The 21,646-nt window shown below is 49.3% G+C and overlaps 1 protein-coding gene across 1 annotated transcript in view; it reads right to left on the bottom strand.

Annotated features, from left to right (window-relative positions):
- The window catches only part of LOC135805633 (uncharacterized), a 34,752-nt gene extending 15,508 nt beyond the window's left edge, over positions 1-19,244 (bottom strand). The window contains exons 1-8 of the mRNA XM_065319701.1: positions 18,677-19,244; positions 11,214-11,385; positions 7,451-7,515; positions 4,830-5,024; positions 3,679-3,802; positions 2,791-2,984; positions 2,203-2,441; positions 984-1,178 (exon numbers count right to left, since the gene is read on the bottom strand). Of these exons, the coding sequence (XP_065175773.1) occupies positions 984-1,178; positions 2,203-2,441; positions 2,791-2,984; positions 3,679-3,802; positions 4,830-5,024; positions 7,451-7,515; positions 11,214-11,385; positions 18,677-19,108 (1,616 nt within the window). The 5' untranslated portion in view covers positions 19,109-19,244. The remainder of the gene's footprint in view (positions 1-983; positions 1,179-2,202; positions 2,442-2,790; positions 2,985-3,678; positions 3,803-4,829; positions 5,025-7,450; positions 7,516-11,213; positions 11,386-18,676) is intronic.
- Positions 19,245-21,646: the final 2,402 nt, after the last annotated feature.

Here is a 21,646-nt window from a genome sequence, read left to right as displayed (position 1 = left end):
TGCAGGCGCAACCGTAGCCAGCAGCAGAGGGTGCCTTGGGTGGTCGACGGGCAATGGCATGCCACTCCGGACGGTTTTGGGCTGCATCGTACCATCCACATGTTGGTACCGGTGGCTCAACCGACGCAAAGTCATCCATAACGACGTCCCTCCACCTCTTGTGTGGACCATGCGCGGGGCGCGAGGCAGGCAGTTCACCGAAGAGAACACACTTCGGCAACCGGTGATCTTCCATCCGTGCCACGTGTCCAAGCCAGCGCAAACGCCGTTCCCGTACGATGTGACCAATGTCCTCAGGCACTCCAAGGGTCTTTGCAAGGGCTGAGGATGTTGCGTGGGTCTCCCATTGCTGCCGTCGCGACACTCCAACGATAGATCTGACACATTGATGGTGGAAGAGGTTGAGGTGCCGTAGGTCTGGAGCCTTCGTTGTCCAGGTCTCCGTGCCGTAGAGGAGGGTAGAGAGCCCCACGGCAACATACACGCGACGACGACACTGCAGACTCAGTGACCGGTTCTCGAACACAGCTTGCTTCAAACTACCAAAGGCTTTGGATGCCTTGCCAATGTGGGCCTGGACGTCATGTGAGGACAAACCATCGCGGTGTATGGCACTGCCAAGATACGTGAATGATTCCACAGAATCTAAGGCTTCACCACCATCCAGTGCCATTGGCGCATTCGTCGGAGTGTTCACCGCCATACCTTTGGTTTTGGCCACGCTGACAGTTAAACCCCATTGGGAAGTGCACAAGATAAACTTGGTCGTGGACGACTCGAAGTCTTGCTGGGTGGTGGAGAAGACTGCAGCATCGCCGGCAAAAAGTGTCTCAGTGACACGGGTTGGAAGGAGCCTTGACTTTGCAGTACGATCGCCGACGAGTCTACGTCCGGGCTTGTGTTACGCGCGCACGCACACGTACACACATGTGTACACACACGTACACACACGCACACACACACACACACAAGTACACACCTACCTCCACTGTCTTTTCTGGCGTACTGACCACTGTTCAGGATTCTTTGAGGACTGCTTGGCCATGGAGGACTGCCAGCGAGACAACTTCCCGCGGAACGCCGCCAGGTCCTCAGCCTTCAGGGATGGTTCTAAAACAACCAGTAGCCAGAGCCGTACCACCTGTTCACATAAGCTAGCGATGGAGTGGTAGAGCTCCCTGCACAGCATAAAAACATGAAGTACACAACAAGCCATTGCAAGAGTCGTCGGATCAAACAAACACAGCATAGAGGACAGTTACAAAATATTTGAAAAAGTATTCCGTACACAATGCCAGAAGGAAAAGTAATTCAACACTACCGATGAGAAAAACAGCCTGGAACTCAAATCCCACACGGCTTGCAGTCGATGGATAGTCAAGCCCACCACCACTACAGATGCACACATGCAATACATGATGGCCATCCGGCATCCGGGTACCCTGAAAATTCGAAGTGATGGTTTTATTTATTCTATTGCTACTACCGAACGGACGAAAGAAAATTCAGCACAGCCGTTTCATAACTAAATCACTACCGTAAAATACCGTTGATCCGCCGCCCCACGCCATGTCGCTTCCAAGCTGGATTTTCGGCAGGGGGCGGGAATTAGATCAAGGCTGTCAAGTGCAGTACGATGTACAACAATGTGGAGGATCAGACTCAATGTGCTGGATTGTGCCCATTTCCATCCTGGATTGGCACATATTGTGTATAGCAGTGCAAGCGCCGGTTCCACATCGCATTTCGTTGTATACGCCAAAGTCGCTTCACAGATAGAAAATCGGCAGGGGGCGGGAATTAGAGAGGGGCGGATCAACGGTACTTTACGGTAATAAAAAAACTGTGTAGCCCCGTGTGTGTTTCACAGAGACTGTGTGGCCCCGTGTGTGTTTCACAGAGACTGTGTGGCCCCGTGTGTGTTTCACAGAGACTGTGTAGCCCCGTGTGTGTTTCACAGAGACTGTGTGGCCCCGTGTGTGTTTCACAGAGACTGTGTGGCCCCGCGTGTGTTTCACAGAGACTGTGTGGCCCCGCGTGTGTTTCACAGAGACGTTGTGAATAACTCACAACACCTTAGTGCACAATGAGTAGCAAGGTGGTGAGCAATAGCAACAATGGCAACAATAGCAACAGCAGCAGCGAGGCGATCAGCAGCAGCAGCCTTATCTGAGCAGCAGCAGCAGCAGTACATATACTTACTCTTGCAGGGTGTGCTTGGCGTGAAAGCCGTGCATTCCGGCCTCCCAGATGAGCCAAAACTTGGGGTTTTCAACAATGGCCTCTGTCATACATTGCAATACCTCAATGCTATTCGACATTCCATCTGCCAGTAGGTGCTTGACTACTCGCAGCACATACCATAAACCATGTGGCTGTCGGGGTTTTTCGTGTGAAGATGTAATGTCATAATAGAAGCCCAGACCAAAATATTCGAGACCCTGTGAGAACCATATGAAGAAGAAAACATGTATTCCATCAGTGAAGCGCTCAGTGAATGGTACGTGTACAAGGAAATCAAATACATGGACTGGATTTTACCAATTATAAGTCGACCCCCAATACTTGGGGACTCGATTTACAGGCTCAATAATCAACATCAATAATGATTAATAGCGGTTTAACTCCGGTTGTAACTTGCCTACCCCTTTGTTAATTCGGGTGTTAGGTCATAAAAGATCGACCTATCACCGGAAACATACGGCAGACATGCTATACTCCAGGCGCGCATGAATGGTGACTCTAAGTATACACAGATTGGGAACATGTGCAGTGTCAAGGCAGACCTACCGAGGTGCACAAGGTGTGGAACTTCACCACGGTGCCAGGATAATCGACAAGGTGGCTGGTAAGCTGGGGAGAATTTTCCTTGCAATTGATCAACTTGCACATATCATGCACAGCCTTGACTAGGCGAGAACGCAGACTGTCAGAGTCCATACTCCAACGGATGCAGTCAGGATCTATCGGACCGGATGTCTTATCTGCTCAGGAGAACACAGGAACAACAACAACACATTAGTATAGTGGAAGAAACCACACACACACACACACACACACACACACACACACACACACACACACACACACACACACACACACGCACACACCTGGTCCTGGTAAACAATGCCATTACGGTCACGTGTCCTCTTGCGTGGCCGGCAACATGGAAACGACGAGCGGCGCCAGAAAATCGGCAGTCTGCCGAGAGATCAGGGACCATGTTCAATCGGCACACACACACACACACACACGCACGCACACACACGCACACACCATGTACAATGTATACGTCCGTCGCAAGAGAAGCACGCAAATCTGCAAATGCACTGGATGTGCACCCACAGATTTTCTCTTATAGCAACGATAGCGGGCAAGATCTGCATGAGACAGATCAAGACTAGCGCCAGATACATGTAACTGTCTAATCCACACAACCTGCGAAGCCATGTGAATCGACCACCAATGTACACCTGGTCTCCACCACACGGAGTACATCAGCATAAAACGGCCAAGACAGTTACCTATGCACACCCTACACTTGCTGGACACACACACACACACACACACACACACACACACACACGCACGCCAATACAACATGTACAAACGTGAACGCATACAGCCCATGACGAGACATCCCAACCCATACAGTCCATGATGAGACATCCCACTTACCCGGCACACCAGCACATTCTGCAATTGCTGAGCTAGCGGTCTTTACTTGTGTTACTAACTTCTGAACTTTTGCAAGAAACTGAGAATCGCCGTCCTGGATGAGAAACTGAAGTATTTGCATGAGCTGAACAAAAACAACAACAAATGGCAACAAACTCAGAGGCTCTATTTGTTTTACTGTAAAAGCAGAAATTGCCAGTGGAGTTTTATTTTCGGTAACTTCGGTGCCAACAATTTTACCTAAAATAAAACGCACCGAAAATATACGTGCATGCACGCCGACTGCAGTACGGCTGGTTTACCGACATTTTCGCGCTACCGAACCATTGATTTAGGGAAATACCGAAATACTACACCATCGAAAATTCCCGATTTTACAGTACCCAGACGTCTGCTATAGTAAGCCAACAAAATAAAGTCAATCAAATCACTGGAATACTCTCTCAATTGCACACAGTCAATGGCTCTACCTTGCTAAGCTTCCAAGAAGAGATTTCAGTTTTCCGCGATTCACACTTAGGATAGGGCCATGCCTGAAAATTTGACAAACATCCTGGCGGCTTTGTAGCAAAGAAATACTAACTGTGTTGAGAGAACATGCTATGGGATCAGGCATACAGCCACAGGGGTTTGGCTTTGGGGTTCAGGTTTGCAAATGAGCTGGAGTGCACCTCTCCTGGGGAACGAGAGAGAGAGAGAGAGAGAGAGAGAGAGAGAGAGAGAGAGAGAGAGAGAGAGAGAGAGAGAGAGAGAGAGAGAGAGAGAGAGAGAGAGAGAGAGAGAGAGAGAGAGAGAGAGAGAGAGAGAGAGAGAGAGAGAGAGAGAGAGAGAGAGAGAGAGAGAGAGAGAGAGAGAGAGAGAGAGAGAGAGAAGAGAGAGAGAGAGAGAGAAAGAGAGAGAGAGAAAGAGAGAGAGAGAGAGAGAGAGAGAGAGAGAGAGAGAGAGAGAGAGAGAGAGAGAGAGAGAGAGAGAGAGAGAGAGAGACAACAACAACAACAACAACAACAACAACAACAACAACAACAACAACAACAACAACAACAACAACAACAACAACAACAACAACAACAACAACAACAACAACAACAACAACAACAACAACAACAACAACAACAACAACAACAACAGCACATGCGGTGTTCCCAACTAACATGCAATGTGTTGAGGTGGGGCAGGCTCTCGGAAAACGGCGCGGCAACGGTGACAGTGTCGGCACGCATGATCCGAAAGGCGCAGACGGCAACGATATGTTCACACCACATTGTCTTCTGCTCTTTCTTCTTCTTAGAATTGCAACAGGTGCATTGTGATTCGCAGATAACTTGTTCAGCACACACCACAGTCACCTGTGCACAGACGACAAGTGGAAGGAAACGAACAAATGTGGATAAGAGAATAGAGAATGCCACAAGGAGCATATGCAGAATACTAGAGAATCATCAAAAGCTGTCCATCCCATTCTCAGCAGCAGTACACCACTAGGGTCCAATACAATAACTCTTTCTTCGAGTCTTTTCCAACCCAGAGCACCTAACTACATGTATAAACCATAGTCACTCCAAAAAACTAAATATTGCACTCTCCGCTCATGGGTAATGGAAGTGAAGTTAGAGATATCATGGACTAGAGTAATGGAAGTGAAGTTAGAGATATCATGGACTAGAACAATGGAAGTGAAGATAGAGATATCATGGACTAGCACATGCTAAGTAAGCACCATCCAATGCCGTTGCTGATGCTGATGCCATCACTTCGGGAATGAAGCAGTGTTGGACAACAGGATGATTACTAGTATGTTGGATTCCTGACACTATCTTTATAGCGAGAATCTTTGACCGCTTATGAGACAAGGAGGGAGGCCGTAGGACAGTACTCCTGATTACAGCCACTATTGCGGTATCTAGGACCCTGGTCTATGCCATTTTGTACTGGTAAGTTAGCAAAGATAACAGAAACTTGATATACCGGTATTCACCCAATGCTGTAGACAGCAAGCTATACCGGCATCCATGCGAGGCCACTGATAGGATTGTCCTTTGTCGCGTACCAAGCAACACATTAAGTGTCTTCTGATCGAAATTCAAGAGCGACGAGCTATCTTAATGTCTGTGGTGCCTCCTTTGCACCATGGCTGGTAGTTCGGCCTATGTTGTGTCAAAGGCTTTTGACCGAGTCTGGCATGCTGGCCTCCTGGCCAAACTCGAGCACCTTGGTGTCCGTGGCATTGCCCTTACCTGGCTCACAAGCTACCTGACTCGCCGCCGACAACGCGTCAAGGTTGGCTCCGCTTTGTCATCATGGAAATCCATTCCAGCTGGAGTACCCCAGGGCTCTGTCCTGGGGCCTCTTCTTTTCCTGGTGTACACGATCGACCTCCCCCCAGCATGTACAAACTCTCACACTAAATGCAGCCAGTTCGCCGATGACACGGCACTCATCGCGACGCATTACACGAGGGATTTGTCAGCTGCATTCCTCCAACGTGCCGTGGACGCAGCAGGACGATGGTTGAAGGATTGGCATCTCCTCGTCAACACCACGAAAACCGTCGTCCTTTCCTTCCAACCCCAACACACCATCCACATCACGCTCCACTCGACTCGGCTGCAGCAGGTCCACCAACATAGGCACCTTGGTGTTACACTCCAAGACGATTTGCGATGGACCCAACACATCATAGAAACCACCAACAAAGCCAAAAAACTACTACACCAACTCCACAAGACACGCGGCACAATGAACGCTTCCAGCCTATTGTTAATATACACAACCTACATCCGACCCGTTCTCGAATATGGCAGCCTTGCCCTCTCGAACACCACACAGCAACAGCGGGACACACTGGAGAGAATTCAACGCCGTGCTATACGCATCTGCCTTCGGATTCCCCTCTTTGCACCAGTTCACCACAGCTCCCTCCTCCATCACGCAAAGCTCCCCACCCTTAGCTCACGACTCCTTGTTAAACAAGCCCTACTAGCATGGGACATCCACCACCAAACCTCCCCACCACACCTGCAACAACCACATCTTGCACCACAACGTCAACACCAACCATACACCCTTCGACAGACAAGGACCTACTCCATCGGACACGCACACACGAACAGGCACCGAGACTCCCCCATCAACAGTGCCCTCACCCTCTACAACTCACTCCCTATCGACATCACAACCCAACCTCGTAGAAATTCTTTCCGAAACAATGCATCCAGTCTTCTTTTGAGCAGTACCTGCTCCTGCTCCGCGCATCCCCCTGGTTTCTGATATCTCGAACGTGTACTTAACTATCTCGATCACCCCTGCTAACATTATTGCCCCCGCTTGTTTTTCATGATCCATTGCTTCTTGCCTCCCGGTTAATTTCCATCTAGCTGTTTCTGGCTAGTACCAGTTCTATCGCACTTATTAATCATCCTTATTGGCGTCACGCCATCGTGGAATAAAAGAATATATATATGTAGCTCGTAGCTGTACTGATGAGGCCTTTATGGCCGAAACAGCTTGCTGTCTACAGCATTGGGTATCAAAACTTTTAAATATACAGTGTGTACTTCAGAAGTATTTTGGGCAGATGGCCACAACTTAATTCGCATTGCTATTCACTACACTTCTGAATTGACATCGGATTACGTTATTGTACAGAGTCAAGCAATAGAAACAATGTAAAACAGTCTAAAAGGGGAAAAAGAGAAATGCGCGAAGTGAGCAAGAACGATGGAAAAATAATTCAAACCAGGTAGTTGCTGCTGAAGCTAAAGGCTGTACTCACATGTTCCCTGCAAGTTGGAGACGCACCCGGGCTTGAGGATTTCACTTCACCCAGTACGTACAGCCCTGCACAAGAAGAGAAAGAGACAACCAGCTAGGCAATCAGAGACAGGCATACCAGTGCGCACACATGCACACACACACACACACACACCCACACCCACACCCACACACACACACACACAGTGACACACACACAGTGACACACACACACACACACACACACACACACACACACACACACACACACACACACACACACACACACACACACACACCTTTGACCTTTGACGCCCCATCTCCAGTGGAGATGATAGGCTACTGAGTTGGGCAGTACTTGATGTGACGCTTCAAATCGCCACTTCTCCTAAACGCTCTGCCGCATGCGCAATGAAAGTCCTTCGGTGCCGGGGGAGGAAGACGATGTTGATGAACCCGCCTGCGCCATTCCGGGCGATCTTGTGCGAGCCGATACCACTCGGACTCCGGAATATCCAGCGAGCGCAGATCACCGACAATCGTGTCTCGCCAACGCTTCTTTGGCCCATGCCGTGGTCTGGTTGCTTCGAGCTCACCAAACAACACTTGTTGAGGAATCCGGGCCGCGTCCATACGGGCAACATGACCCAGCCAACGCAGACGGTACTCACGCAGGAGAGCGCCAATGTCCTCAGGAAGACGCGCTCTCTGGGCTAGATCAGCAGTATTAAGATGACGGGAGTGCTGATCGTTCCTTGAGACTCCCAAGATGGAACGGACGCATGAGCGATGAAACAGATTCAGGCGATTCATCTGCCGGGCCTTCATGGGCCAAGTCTCTGCTCCATAGAAGAGGGTAGGGAGGACAATGGCCTTGTAGACAAGACGCTTAGACTTAATGGATAGGCCGCTACACCCGAAGATTGGCTTTTGGAGAGCGCCAAAAGCACGAGAGGCCTTGGCAAGACGGGAGGTGAGCTCCTTGTCCAGAGCACCGTCTGCACTCAGGACACTGCCAAGATAGGTAAAGCTGTCCACAACCTCCACGCTTCCTCCATCCTGAAGATCAATGGAAGGTGGCGGGTGAGAGCAGTTCACCGCCATGGCCTTGGTCTTCTGGACGCTCACAGTTAGACCCCAACCCGAAGCACAGGACACAAACTCGTTTGTCATCGTCTCCAGGTGGCTCAAAGAGGTGGTGTAGAGAGCCGCGTCATCAGCAAACTGGGACTCTGTGACGTCAGTGGAGGCCAGTCGAGACTTGGCGGTCCGATCCCCAACAAGCATCCTGCCGACACGGTAGCGGACCCGTACACCCGGAACAGAAGACTGATCGAGATCAGAGATGCAGATGCAGATGATGCAGAGATCGTCCCTATCCCCAAGAAAGGTGACTTACGGTCCTGCGATAACTGGCGTGGCATCAGCCTCCTGGATGTGGTCGGCAAGGTCTTTGCTCGTGTTCTTCAGGGTCGCCTGCAGGCGGTGGCAGAGGATGTTCTGCCGGATTCCCAGTGCGGATTCCGCAGGGGCCGTGGCTGCAGTGACATGGTATTCACCGCAAGACAACTGATGGAGAAGGCAGTGGAGCACGATTCTGAGCTATATGTGCTTTTCGTCGATCTGCGCAAGGCCTATGATTCAATTCCGCGGTCTGCTTTGTGGCTTGTGCTCCGCAATCTGGGCATTCCTCCGAAGCTGCTTGGCCTTGTCCAGTCGCTCCATGAAGGCATGGAGGCGCGTGTTCGGCTCCCTAACGTCGTCCGGAATGGCTTGCATCAGGGCTGCACACTGGCGCCTACGCTCTTTAATCTGTATTTCTCTCCATTCAAAAAACACCCCCCCCCCCCCCCCCCCCCCCCCCCCCCCCCCCCCCCCCCCCCCCCCCCCCCCCCCCCCCCCCCCCCCCCCCCCCCCCCCCCCCCCCCCCCCCCCCCCCCCCCCCCCCCCCCCCCCCCCCCCCCCCCCCCCCCCCCCCCCCCCCCCCCCCCCCCCCCCCCCCCCCCCCCCCCCCCCCCCCCCCCCCCCCCCCCCCCCCCCCCCCCCCCCCCCCCCCCCCCCCCCCCCCCCCCCCCCCCCCCCCCCCCCCCCCAAACACACACACACCCACACCCCACACACACACACACACACACACACACACACACACACACACACACACCACACACACACACACCACACACACACACACACACACACACACACACACACACACACACACACACACACACACACACACACACACACACACACACACACACACACACACACACACACACACACACACACACACACACACACACACACACACACACACACACACACACACACACACACACACACACACACACACACACACACACACACACACACACACACACACACACACACACACACACACACACACACACACACACACACACACACACACACACACACACACACACACACACACACACACACACACACACACACACACACACACACACACACACACACACACACACACACACACACACACACACACACACACACACACACACACACACACACACACACACACACACACACACACACACACACACACACACACACACACACACACACACACACACACACACACACACACACACACACACACACACACACACACACACACACACACACACACACACACACACACACACACACACACACACACACACACACACACACACACACACACACACACACACACACACACACACACACACACACACACACACACACACACACACACACACACACACACACACACACACACACACACACACACACACACACACACACACACACACACACACACACACACACACACACACACACACACACACACACACACACACACACACACACACACACACACACACACACACACACACACACACACACACACACACACACACACACACACACACACACACACACACACACACACACACACACACACACACACACACACACACACACACACACACACACACACACACACACACACACACACACACACACACACACACACACACACACACACACACACACACACACACACACACACACACACACACACACACACACACACACACACACACACACACACACACACACACACACACACACACACACACACACACACACACACACACACACACACACACACACACACACACACACACACACACACACACACACACACACACACACACACACACACACACACACACACACACACACACACACACACACACACACACACACACACACACACACACACACACACACACACACACACACACACACACACACACACACACACACACACACACACACACACACACACACACACACACACACACACACACACACACACACACACATAGTCGTGTGCACAGATCATTTGCTCCCATACCAGCGCTGATTTATATTTGTTACACTCATTTATTTCCATTGCTTTGCAGCAAGAACTATTGAGAGTAGAGTGTGGATGCCAACAACCGCGCTGATGCCATTCAGAGGTGGAGAGCATTATCACACACATGGCGCCCACACTTTAAAAGCTTGACGTACGGGGTGTACACTTCAGTATTACTGAACTGTAGCAAATTACTAGCAATGAATCAGCACAGAAGCCTTTTCTTTTAGTGCCTATATTATATGCACAAAATACACCTTCTACAGCGGTATTAGTAAGTTGAATAATGCATTGTATACTGGTGAGCTGCTATCAATTGGCAATATGTGCTTACCTATTTGCTGAACGTTGAACACAAACCCTAGATGATAACGCTGCATTCCATCCTTGAACATTTTATCATCGCCAGTGGACAAGCAACAGTAGTCATGTATCTTTCTCAGAGACATTGGGAAAGAGTACCTCATCAACATGGACTGGCAATCCAGTGATAGCTTTGGTAAAATCTGTTCACCGAAAAGAAATCAACACGGCAGTAATGACAGAAAAACAAACACCAGCAGAAAGAGAGACGGGTGATTTATTAACGGATGCTGATACTACGTACACAGGGTGGGGGTACTGCAACAAGATGTCCCGGAAACATGCCCGGGCAAGTCTAAAGACATCCACCATGCATAGGCTGTGAATCAGGGCTAGCATAGCACCCCGTGCCACTTTTTAGTCAAACTTGGATAGCAATGTGGGCTGAAATTATCATGGAGGAGAAGACAGATAAAGCGACAACACCATTTGAAGTGGGTAGTTGCATTGAATGCTGAATGACGCTTCCTATAGCACATACATGTAGTACCGCGAATTTGACATACATCACCTGTGCTGTCGGTCTCACGCCATACACATGATACATGTACTGATATGATGCTTGATACTACATACAATGTGCTGATATGATGGCTGATGCTACATACTAGTACTAGTACATGTACTGATGTGATGGCTGACGTTACATAGTGCTGCTACATGTGCTAGTTCCTATAATGGTGTATGTGGCATCGGCCATCATATTATGCTGTGGAGGTCACACAAACCGAGATCTGCTGAGGAGACCTAACACGGTTGAAACAGCTCCGGAGACTAAGTACTACTAGTAGTTCTTGCTATGCACATTATCAAAAATACATATTTTAAACCCACAGAGTACACAACCCTGGTGATCCGACCTGCATTGGCGGAATTCATGGTGGACTGTATCATCTCCATGATGTCACTGGCCTTCTTGCATACAGTCTGCGCATTGCACGGTCGCACGAACTTACACAGCTTTGTACAAACGCACACTGCAATGACGTAGTCCGCTAATTTTGGGCCAATCCCGGCACCACGGTATGCATCAGAGCCGTGAACTTTTAGTTTTGCCGAGTTACAGGTACAGGTAGACTCCCTTTAATTCCAACCTCAAATTGCCACGTCCCAACTTCGAATTATCCGGAACTTCGAATTATCCAAATGCAGCCCCATGCACTGATATGTATGTCAAAATGCTCAAAATCGCATGCTGATTATTTTTTAGGGGTGAAACGAGTATCTATTTTGACCAATCGATCACTCATTCATATAAATGTTCGATCGAGTATCTGATTATTTTGAGTATTTTATCAAAATTCAAAAAGCGCTAGATTTGTGAGTTCTCGACCAATTCGGAAGAAATTATCTGTGAACATAGAACAAAAGTCGCCAACGTCTTGTACAGAGTGTAAAGTAATGATTTTCATCAGCACTTTCATATCTCAGGACTAACTAACGTTACTTGCCGTGGTGATCGCATCGTCCAAGTCATAAAATACTATACCAGTGCAATTGGCCGAGCGGTACAACAAAAGCTTTTGTCAAAAAATAGAATGTCAATACTAAAGAAAAAGAAAAAAAGGATCGAGTGCAAAATTTCGAATACTCGCTCGTTTGAAATTTGGGAGGTTTAGTCCCACGTAATCCGTGAGTACTTTACGTGTGTGTACCACGTGATACTCCGTGACCCACGTAGTAAGCACATACAGACGTTTTCTGATTCACAACATACAGTGTATGGAGGCTCGCCCACGTTCCGCCAGAACGTGGGTGAAAATCAGAATGGAGCGCATTGTGCGAGCTGTGAGGGTGCTCAGCTGAAGAAGTTTTGTAGCGGATTCTCGGTCACATGACCTGATTTACTTCGGTTTCAATGAAATTCTCATATTATTGGCTTCATGAAATTCTCCGGTCTCGCAGTCACACTTATATGTATTACGACCGCTTTGCCATATCAGCATGCGCCGTTCACTTCCGCACCGTATTATCCTTATTTGCATGCGTACTACAGCTGTGTACAACTAGATTCCAGTGCGCCGCTGGCCTTCCCTTTTGGTATAGTTGTACCGTACACCGTATTCAGCAGGCGAGCAGAATTCGCCGCTCCTTGCCTTGCTTCCATTATCTCTCTCTCTCTCTCTCTCTCTCTCTCTCTCTCTCTCTCTCTCTCTCTCTCTCTCTCTCTGGTTGTGAGCCGAACAGTAATGTTTCTGTCCTCTCTGTAATCTACAAAGTAACATTAATTCCCGTAGCTATGCAGAAGACGTTACTTCAGTAACGTCTGGCGCTAGCCAGGGTCCACACAGCTTTAATTTGGTATTTGTTTGTTTGTGTGTTTGTTTGTTTGTGTCACGCCTGGCGCTATCCGTATCTGACGGCAAAAAAGCATAGGATGTTATAAATTTTTCAATTCTCCTATTTTTTTCAGGCGTATCCTGGGATTCGAACCCGCACAATCGCCCTACATGCATTCCCCCATACACTTCGCATTCATACCCATTCTTCCAAGTTGCTTCACGTTATTATCTTGCGTTTGAAAGCCCTATTTGAATATTGCGGGCAACTGTATGCGCCAGCTGTGTTTGATGGTACGGTACGGGAGACGGTGTCGTATTACCCTCGATCGTACCTGTCCCGTACCTATCCCCTACCGTACCGTGCCATCAAAGACGGCTGGCCACAATGCATATTCAAATAGGGCTTTCAAATGCAAGATCACAATGTGAAACAACTTTGAAGGATTAGTATGTATGCGAAGTGTATCGGGGGATGCATGCAGGGCGCGCGATAGTGCGGGTTCGAATCCCAGGTTATGTCTTAAAAAACGGATTTTTTTAAAGAATTTATAACATCCCTATGCTTTTTTTTGTCTAGGTCATCAAGGCAAAAAAGCATAGCGTAGGGCCCTGAGCTTCCAAGCTCTCTCGTTATGACACCAGATTCAATCGTTCGAAGTTAGTTCTAAATTCACGAATCCAGACTTTTGTATAGAATTACGTAGCGCACTGCTACAATTGGTGACCCCGTCTAGTGTTCGATCACTCGCGATCGCTCAGTGGTCTGCACGCAGCATTGAATTTTAGTATTTTACGAGCACTAGTACAGTATGAATACCTCAAACTCCGGAGCTAGCACACCTATCCGCAGCGTAGGTCGTGGCCAACTGCTGTCCAGAATCACGGGCGCTAGAACTACCGCAGCAGGCGGTACAGCCCGCGACAGTGAGGTGGCCGCGGTCAGCTTGAACGTCAAGCTACCACCTTACTGGGCTGCTGACCCCCAGGTTTGGTTCGCACAGGTTGAATCCCTGTTTTCCACCCGTCGCATCACCAGCCAGGTGACCAAATATCAGTACGTGGTGGGATCACTGACACCAGAGTATGCGGCAGAGGTGCGTGACATCATCCTGGATCCTCCTGCTCAACAGCCGTACGACGCTCTCCGCGAGCGTCTCATTCGCCGCACGCAGATGTCAGAACAGCAGCGTTTGCGCCTGCTGATTTCGGACGAGGAGCTGGGCGACAAGAAGCCTACCCAGCTATTACGCAAGCTACAGCAGTTAGTAGGTGAGAACGCCATGCCCGAAAAACTTTTGCGAGAGCTGTTTGTCAGCCGGTTGCCCCGATCGGCCAAGTCAATAGTAGCATCCTGCCCTGCATCACTGCCGCTGCAGGATCTGGCAGAAATGGCTGACAGAATAGTGGAGGCAGCTGGTCCCAGTGCGGCAGTACATGCAGTTCGCAACACTGGCGAGTCAGAGACAATGGCTGCCATTGCAGCTCTCCGGGACCAAGTTGCCGCCCTGACGACTACTGTAACCGAGCTGAAACAGCAGCACGGCCGCCCTCGCTTCCGCGGCCAACCCCGCAGTCGCTCGGTCTCACCGCATAGCAGTGGTTTTTGCCATTTTCACCGCAAGTTTGGTGTGCAAGCCCGGCGGTGTGAAGCCCCGTGCTCCTGGTCGTCAGGAAATGCCCCGGCCAGCCAGTAGCGGCTCCTGCGTCTAGCCCACCTACCTCCCGCCGCCTCTATGTCCGTGACGTCACCAGCGGAACCCGTTTCCTAGTGGATACCGGTGCTGACGTCAGCCTGCTGCCAGCCACTACTGAACACCGCCACCACGTCGATCCGACTGGTCAGTGTCAGCTCCGTGCTGCTAATGGCTCTGCTATTCCGGCTTTCGGGCAGAGGTGTTTGACCCTTGACCTTGGTCTTAGACGAACATTCCCTTGGATATTTGTCGTTGCTGACGTGAAGGAGCCGATCCTGGGGGCTGATTTCCTCCATCGGTTCAGTCTCCAAGTCGACCTTCATGGACGCACCATCCGTGACAACTCCACTGACCTCCAGGTCAATTGCATTCCTGCCGAAACCGCATCGCTCAGCTGCTCCTTGGTTTCCGCCCCGGTGGCCACAGCACCAGCATTCACCGACCTGCTTGCCGAGTTCCCAAGCCTCACCAAACCATGCTGTTATGACCTGCCGGTCAAGCACTCGGTGGAGCACCATATTGCGACTACCGGCCCGGCACTGCATGCCCGCACTCGTCGGCTGGCTCCAGACCGCCTGGTAACGGCCAGAGCTGAGTTCCAGCATATGCTGCCCCTGGGCATCATTCGGCCATCCTCCTCGCCCTGGTCCAGCCCTCTCCACATGGTTCCTAAACCCAATGGAGACTGGAGGCCATGTGGAGACTACCGACTCCTGAATAAAGTCACCGAACCGGATCGGTATCCGATTCCTCATATTCAGGATTTCACCAGCAGTCTCCATGGTGCTACAGTGTTTTCGAAACTGGATCTGGTCAGAGCGTATCACCAGATACCAGTAACCCCGGCCGACATTCCCAAGACTGCCATCACGACTCCGTTCGGGTTATTTGAGTTCATCAGGATGCCCTTCGGCCTCCGGAACGCGGCACAGTCATTCCAGCGGTTTATCGATTCAGTATTGCATGGCCTGGATTTCTGCTACGTCTACCTCGATGACCTCCTAATCGCCAGCTCCGACCACGCTACGCACCTGTAACATCTGCGCCTGGTGTTTGAGCGCCTGCAGCAGCATGGTTTGGTGATCAACCCCGCTAAGTGCGGTTTCGGCCAGCCGTCCCTGACGTTTCTGGGCCATCTGGTTAACGCCCAGGGCATCAGCCCGCTACCGGCAAGAGTCGACGGCGTGGCTCAGTACTCCCTTCCAACATCTCGCCGCCAGCTTCGCGAGTTTCTGGGCATGGTCAACTTTTACTGGCGCTTTATTCCCCAGGCATCCGACATCCTCCAACCACTGACGGATCTGCTTGGTGGACCTCAGCGTCCGAAGAACTGTCCCCTGAAACTTGGCACTGCCGCTGTCACGGCATTCCATGCTGCCAAGGACGCGCTTGCTGCAGCAACGCTGCTCATCCACCCCATCCCGGATGCACCCCTCCAGCTCGTTGTGGATGCATCAGATGTCGGAGTGGGCGGGGCCCTTCAACAGCTTGTTGATGGGGCATGGCAGCCGCTCGCTTTCTTTTCCAAACGAATGCAACCAGCTCAGAGCCGCTACAGCACGTTCGGTCGAGAATTGCTAGCTGCGTACCTGGCAGTAAAGCATTTCCGGCATCACCTGGAAGGCCGATGCTTCCACATTCTGACGGACCATCGCCCGTTAGACTAGGTTAGTATTCGCCATGCAAGCTGCTGGTACTAGCCACTCACCTCGTGAGCTCCGGCACCTGTGCTACGTCCGATCCGCAAGCCACAGTACAAGTGGCAGGCGCTGGCGTTTGACTTTGTGCTGTACTTCAGTGGCGGATCCAGGGGGGGGCCCAGGGGGCCTGGGCCCCCCCCTTTGACAATTTCGACCTTGGTCTAGGATTACAGTAGACTGTAGTCTGAGCGCTCGAAATGACTTGGCGTGTCAAGTGGGTCACGCGTGCTGGGTACTTATCCGTCCGGTGTCACGCACTAGTCAGCACGCTGTGTACAACCGGTAGTATACTGTACGCACTGCGGCCTGAGCATGATGAGGACACGGCCGCACTTCAAACATGTGAAAAACGTGCCAAAAATGGAGGGCCTGGTACAAAGTGCAGCTAGTGCAGCGATCGCGTTGGGCTGAAGTCCTGTACGGTGCACGGTGCTGTCGGCTTCGTCCTTCCTTTTTCTTTTTCACTTGTCAGAAACTAAACGCTCTCTCTCTCTCTACTTCGCGTGTAGCCAACGGGTTACCTTCAGATATGCGATGAAGAGGAAAGGGTCTGACATCAGGTCGTTCTTCAGTGGACCGGTAGATAAGAGAGCTCGCGTTGAAGAGCCGTCCAAAGGTCCGTCGCAGCCACTGCCGAGTGGAAATGTTCCTGCACTTGCGACATTATCAGAACCTGCTCCTGAATGGGAAGTCATTTCAAGTCATTCCTCCAGTGACAGTTCTCTGCCTGGATCTCCGGTTTCGCACGCCAAGCCCACTGAGAGTAGCACTGTTCCAGCGACGGAATATTACATGTATATTTGTGGTAACTTTGTAACATACACATACCTGCTAGTAGTAGAGTAGTGTCGCCCTAATGCCTGAGTTACACCACAGCTTGACAACACTTCCAGTGCAGTTTGAAAATGTCGTGAGAATGGAATACAGCAGCTCTTCACAACTTCAGGACTTTGTTGTTTTGTTTTGTTTGGGGGGGGGGATACCTTGGGCCCCCTCTTCGGCCAAATCCTGGATCCGCCACTGTACTTCAGTACAGAGGTCAAAGTGCAATGTCCGTTTCAGCACTCACGCGATGTACCACGCATTGAAGATGGTGGCTCCTCAAATTTTCAAGAAAACTTTTGCATTTTCCTTGTAATTTAGTTGCAGCCATGGACGAGGACGATCTCGTGCGAGATGGCAGCAATGACTTCAGCAGCCTTTCAGACTTAGACATTCTAGAGGAAGATGCTGTAACAATCCATATTCTTGTTCCATTATGCTCTGACTAATCGTTTGGTTCCATTTTGCAATTGCCACTTTATGATGGTACTCACTGTGCATGCATGCATGTTTGAGCAAGTCTTATGATAATAGTCGTAGATCGTTTCTTTGCCTTGCTACTAATCTGGACATAGCTTTGTTCGCATTCCATTTATATAAATATATGTAGAATGATATGCAACCGGATGAGCAGAAAAATCAGCAGAACCCCATATCCTACGAGCAGAATTTTGAGCAGACTGAACAGCAGAATTGCTTCTTTCGCCGAGCATTATCCGCCAGTCCCTAATTGACATAGAGCATGAAAAGAGCTTCATTTTCATACACATGGCATACAATACAAAATATGGGTTCACATACATTCAAATGGGACTTCGGGTATAAGGACACTTCGCGAATAAGGACACTTTTCTGATGCCCCGCCGAGTGTCGTAATTCTCAAAGTTGACTGCATGTATATGGTATGTAGTTTGGACAATCCATATACCATCTTACCTGCTCCACGCCAGCAAACGGAATCGTCCTCGCAATATATTTACTGCAAATTCGCTGCAGCTTTGCGGGACGAGCCCGTTCTTCCTCTGGATCAGCCACATCTGGTCTGTAGTCCACCACTACACCCTCCTCGCTGATAAAGTACACAGGAGCGCTGCCAAGTCCGAACGACGGGCCTAAACATTCTTCGGTGTAAGCAGTCCCGTCCTCAGGGTATTCGAGTGCTCTGCGAGAGCGTCCAGCTTTTATCACTGTCAAGTTCTTCGGGTGCACTACCAACAAATTGTTGAAAGACTCCCAATCCACGTCTCCGGGCTCACTACTCCATTCGTAAAGATTCAAGCTCGTCGGTTGACTGTTGACAGTTATTCGTTTGTCAGACTGGAAGCCAGGAAATGACTTCCTTTCGGAGGCCATGCTATAATATTCCATAGCGCAGAACACCTCATGAAGACAGTAACAGAATGTGGAAGCTCTCCGCAGCCTCCAAAATTGGACAAAGAGACGAGAGAGCTAGAGAGAGAGAGCAAGAAAGAAATGAGAAATCAAAATTTCTTTGACAGAGCTCTAGACTAGAGTCAAAGGCAAGTCCTGACGTCGTCATCGTCTTCCTCGCAATATTTTGCGTGGTGCTTATAAAGGAAGACTCGATGACGTAGTTACAGTCCATTCATAAAAAGATGGGTCCTGGCTCTGGCGAGCTCCCGTATTTGGCGATTTTTCGTGATTTCATCGTACACAGTGCAGTGCTGCGAACTTTGAAATTTGAAAAGGGTCCAAAAAGGGTGCCTGAACTGGGGTTCGAACCGCAGAATGCACTGTTGCAGGCGGGGTCAAACGGCCTGGATTTTGATGGTTTTTCCCAATTCAGTGCTTTTGGGGCAAAACCTGGCCGAAATCCTATTCTTGCTATGGCTTGCTTTTTGGACAAAAAAACTTCAGAAACATAATTGGAAGAGGATTCCATAATTATGGGATTGCAGAAAAAAATTCTAAAAAAACTCAACGTTTGACCCATTTATGGCCAAAAGCTAGAAGTTCATTTTTTTCTGAATGGACTGTAGTATGATGTTTCTTTTTTGCGGACTTGCGTACTGACTTGCGCGCGTAGACCAGTAGACCAGGTGGTAGACGTCTAGACCATGTACCAGGGAGTCGTCAAATACCATTATAGCAATAAAAACTGCTTTATGGCAGTTTTCTAAAAAAAGTTATTGTGTTCTAGTCCATGGACCCCGTCTAAAAAGTAAGAAATTAACGAAATGTGATAGCTGAAAATTAAAATTTCACACAAAACCTCACAATAATCACAACACTTGAAATGCTGCTTTCAACCAGGGAGTAGTACAATACTACTCCCTGCTTTCAACACTAAACTTGTACTGCACCAACAATTGGCAACATGCATGCATAGGAAAGAGGATCGCGAGGGGAAGAGGTCTTCTGCATGTAGCTTTTCATTCTGTGTGTGATTATTGTGAGGTTTTGTGTGAAATTTTAATTTTCAGCTATCACATTTCGTTAATTTCTTACTTTTTAGACGGGGTCCATGGACTAGAACACAATAACTTTTTTTAGAAAACTGCCATAAAGCAGTTTTTATTGCTATAATTTCTTTTGTTTTTTCTGTCACCAATCAATGGAATGCCCTATATCAATATGTAAATGATGGCCTTCACATCATATCAATACCATAATTATACGCATTGATGTGCAAGCCTTTTCTTGCAGAAAATGGCACTAGCATAATGCATGTTCTTCTGCGGGTAAACATGTGAGCATGCAATGGTGGTTATACTTTTTTTATACGGAGGTCATTCTGTGCATGTTGCTGTTGCAGAATTTCATGAATTGTCTTGCCTTTCAGATATTTCAGATTTCTCCACCCTCAATCAGATTTATTTGAGAAATGTAGCCATGCGGCAGGTGCGTGTCGCAAATGTTTTTGTTGATTCTGTGTTAATAATGGTTTATAGTCATGGGTTATCGTGATAAGGTCATCCAGCATCATGTTGAAACTGAAATCGTAATCCTGTTGATGTCGATACAACTTTTGGAAGTAGTTCAATGACTTCAAACTGTTAGTCCACGATTGTCTAAAACAACACAGCAAAGGAGGAACAATAAACATGTATTAAAATGTAAACGAATACATTGCTGAGTCCAAAACCTCGTTCCAACAACTACACTGATCCTGAGGAGAAAAGGTACAAGGCTATGGTTGGAGGTACTGAGAGATAAACAAGGCACTCCACAATAATAAAATCTTACACATCTTTTGGTGAGTATGAATGATATCCAGTCGAACCTCTTTAGGACGAACACCAAGGGACCGATGGTATTTATTCTGTGAGCTTAACCTATTTTATAACCGGAGAATACAATTATATCTCCAATAGACATACGAATAGATTTCTTCTACGGCGAAAGATTCTAAGCCACACCAACTCATTGCCTCGTCTCGTATGAAACAATTGAGTCACTAGGGAGATTCTGCAAAACGAAAATGCGTACAAACTTTCGCCCTACATCATGAAGTGCGAAAGTTCGCACCTTTGGACGCGAAACTTGCAGGGAACGCGAAATGAACTGTCGTAGGAAATTTCGTGAGGTCGGGTCATGGCGTAAGTGCACTTGGCCCGCGCAAACTACGAAAATGTGCAGAACGCAAAGTTCGTGCAAAAATTCGCACACACTTTCGCAAGGACTGTCGCGAAACTTCGTTCGAATTTTCGTTTTGCAGAACCTCTCTACTGAACCTTTCTTTAGCAACATGACGGCAACTCAAACAGCAACAGAGAAAGTACGATACATGTACTCCACATTCTTACAGGTACTACAAACAGATTGCAGATCGTAATTCTTGCTTTGGCGGCACGAAACTTTATTTGAGGCAGTGCAATCTCGGCGGTACTCACAAATCAAACAGCCCAGACTTGAGTAAACAAATCCAATCATACAAGTACGAGA

Source organism: Sycon ciliatum, chromosome 1 (assembly GCF_964019385.1).
Source record: "Sycon ciliatum chromosome 1, ocSycCili1.1, whole genome shotgun sequence".
NCBI lineage: Eukaryota > Metazoa > Porifera > Calcarea > Leucosolenida > Sycettidae > Sycon > Sycon ciliatum.
Note: the sequence above shows the minus strand (reverse complement) of the source record. Positions and strands in the feature narration are given on the sequence as shown.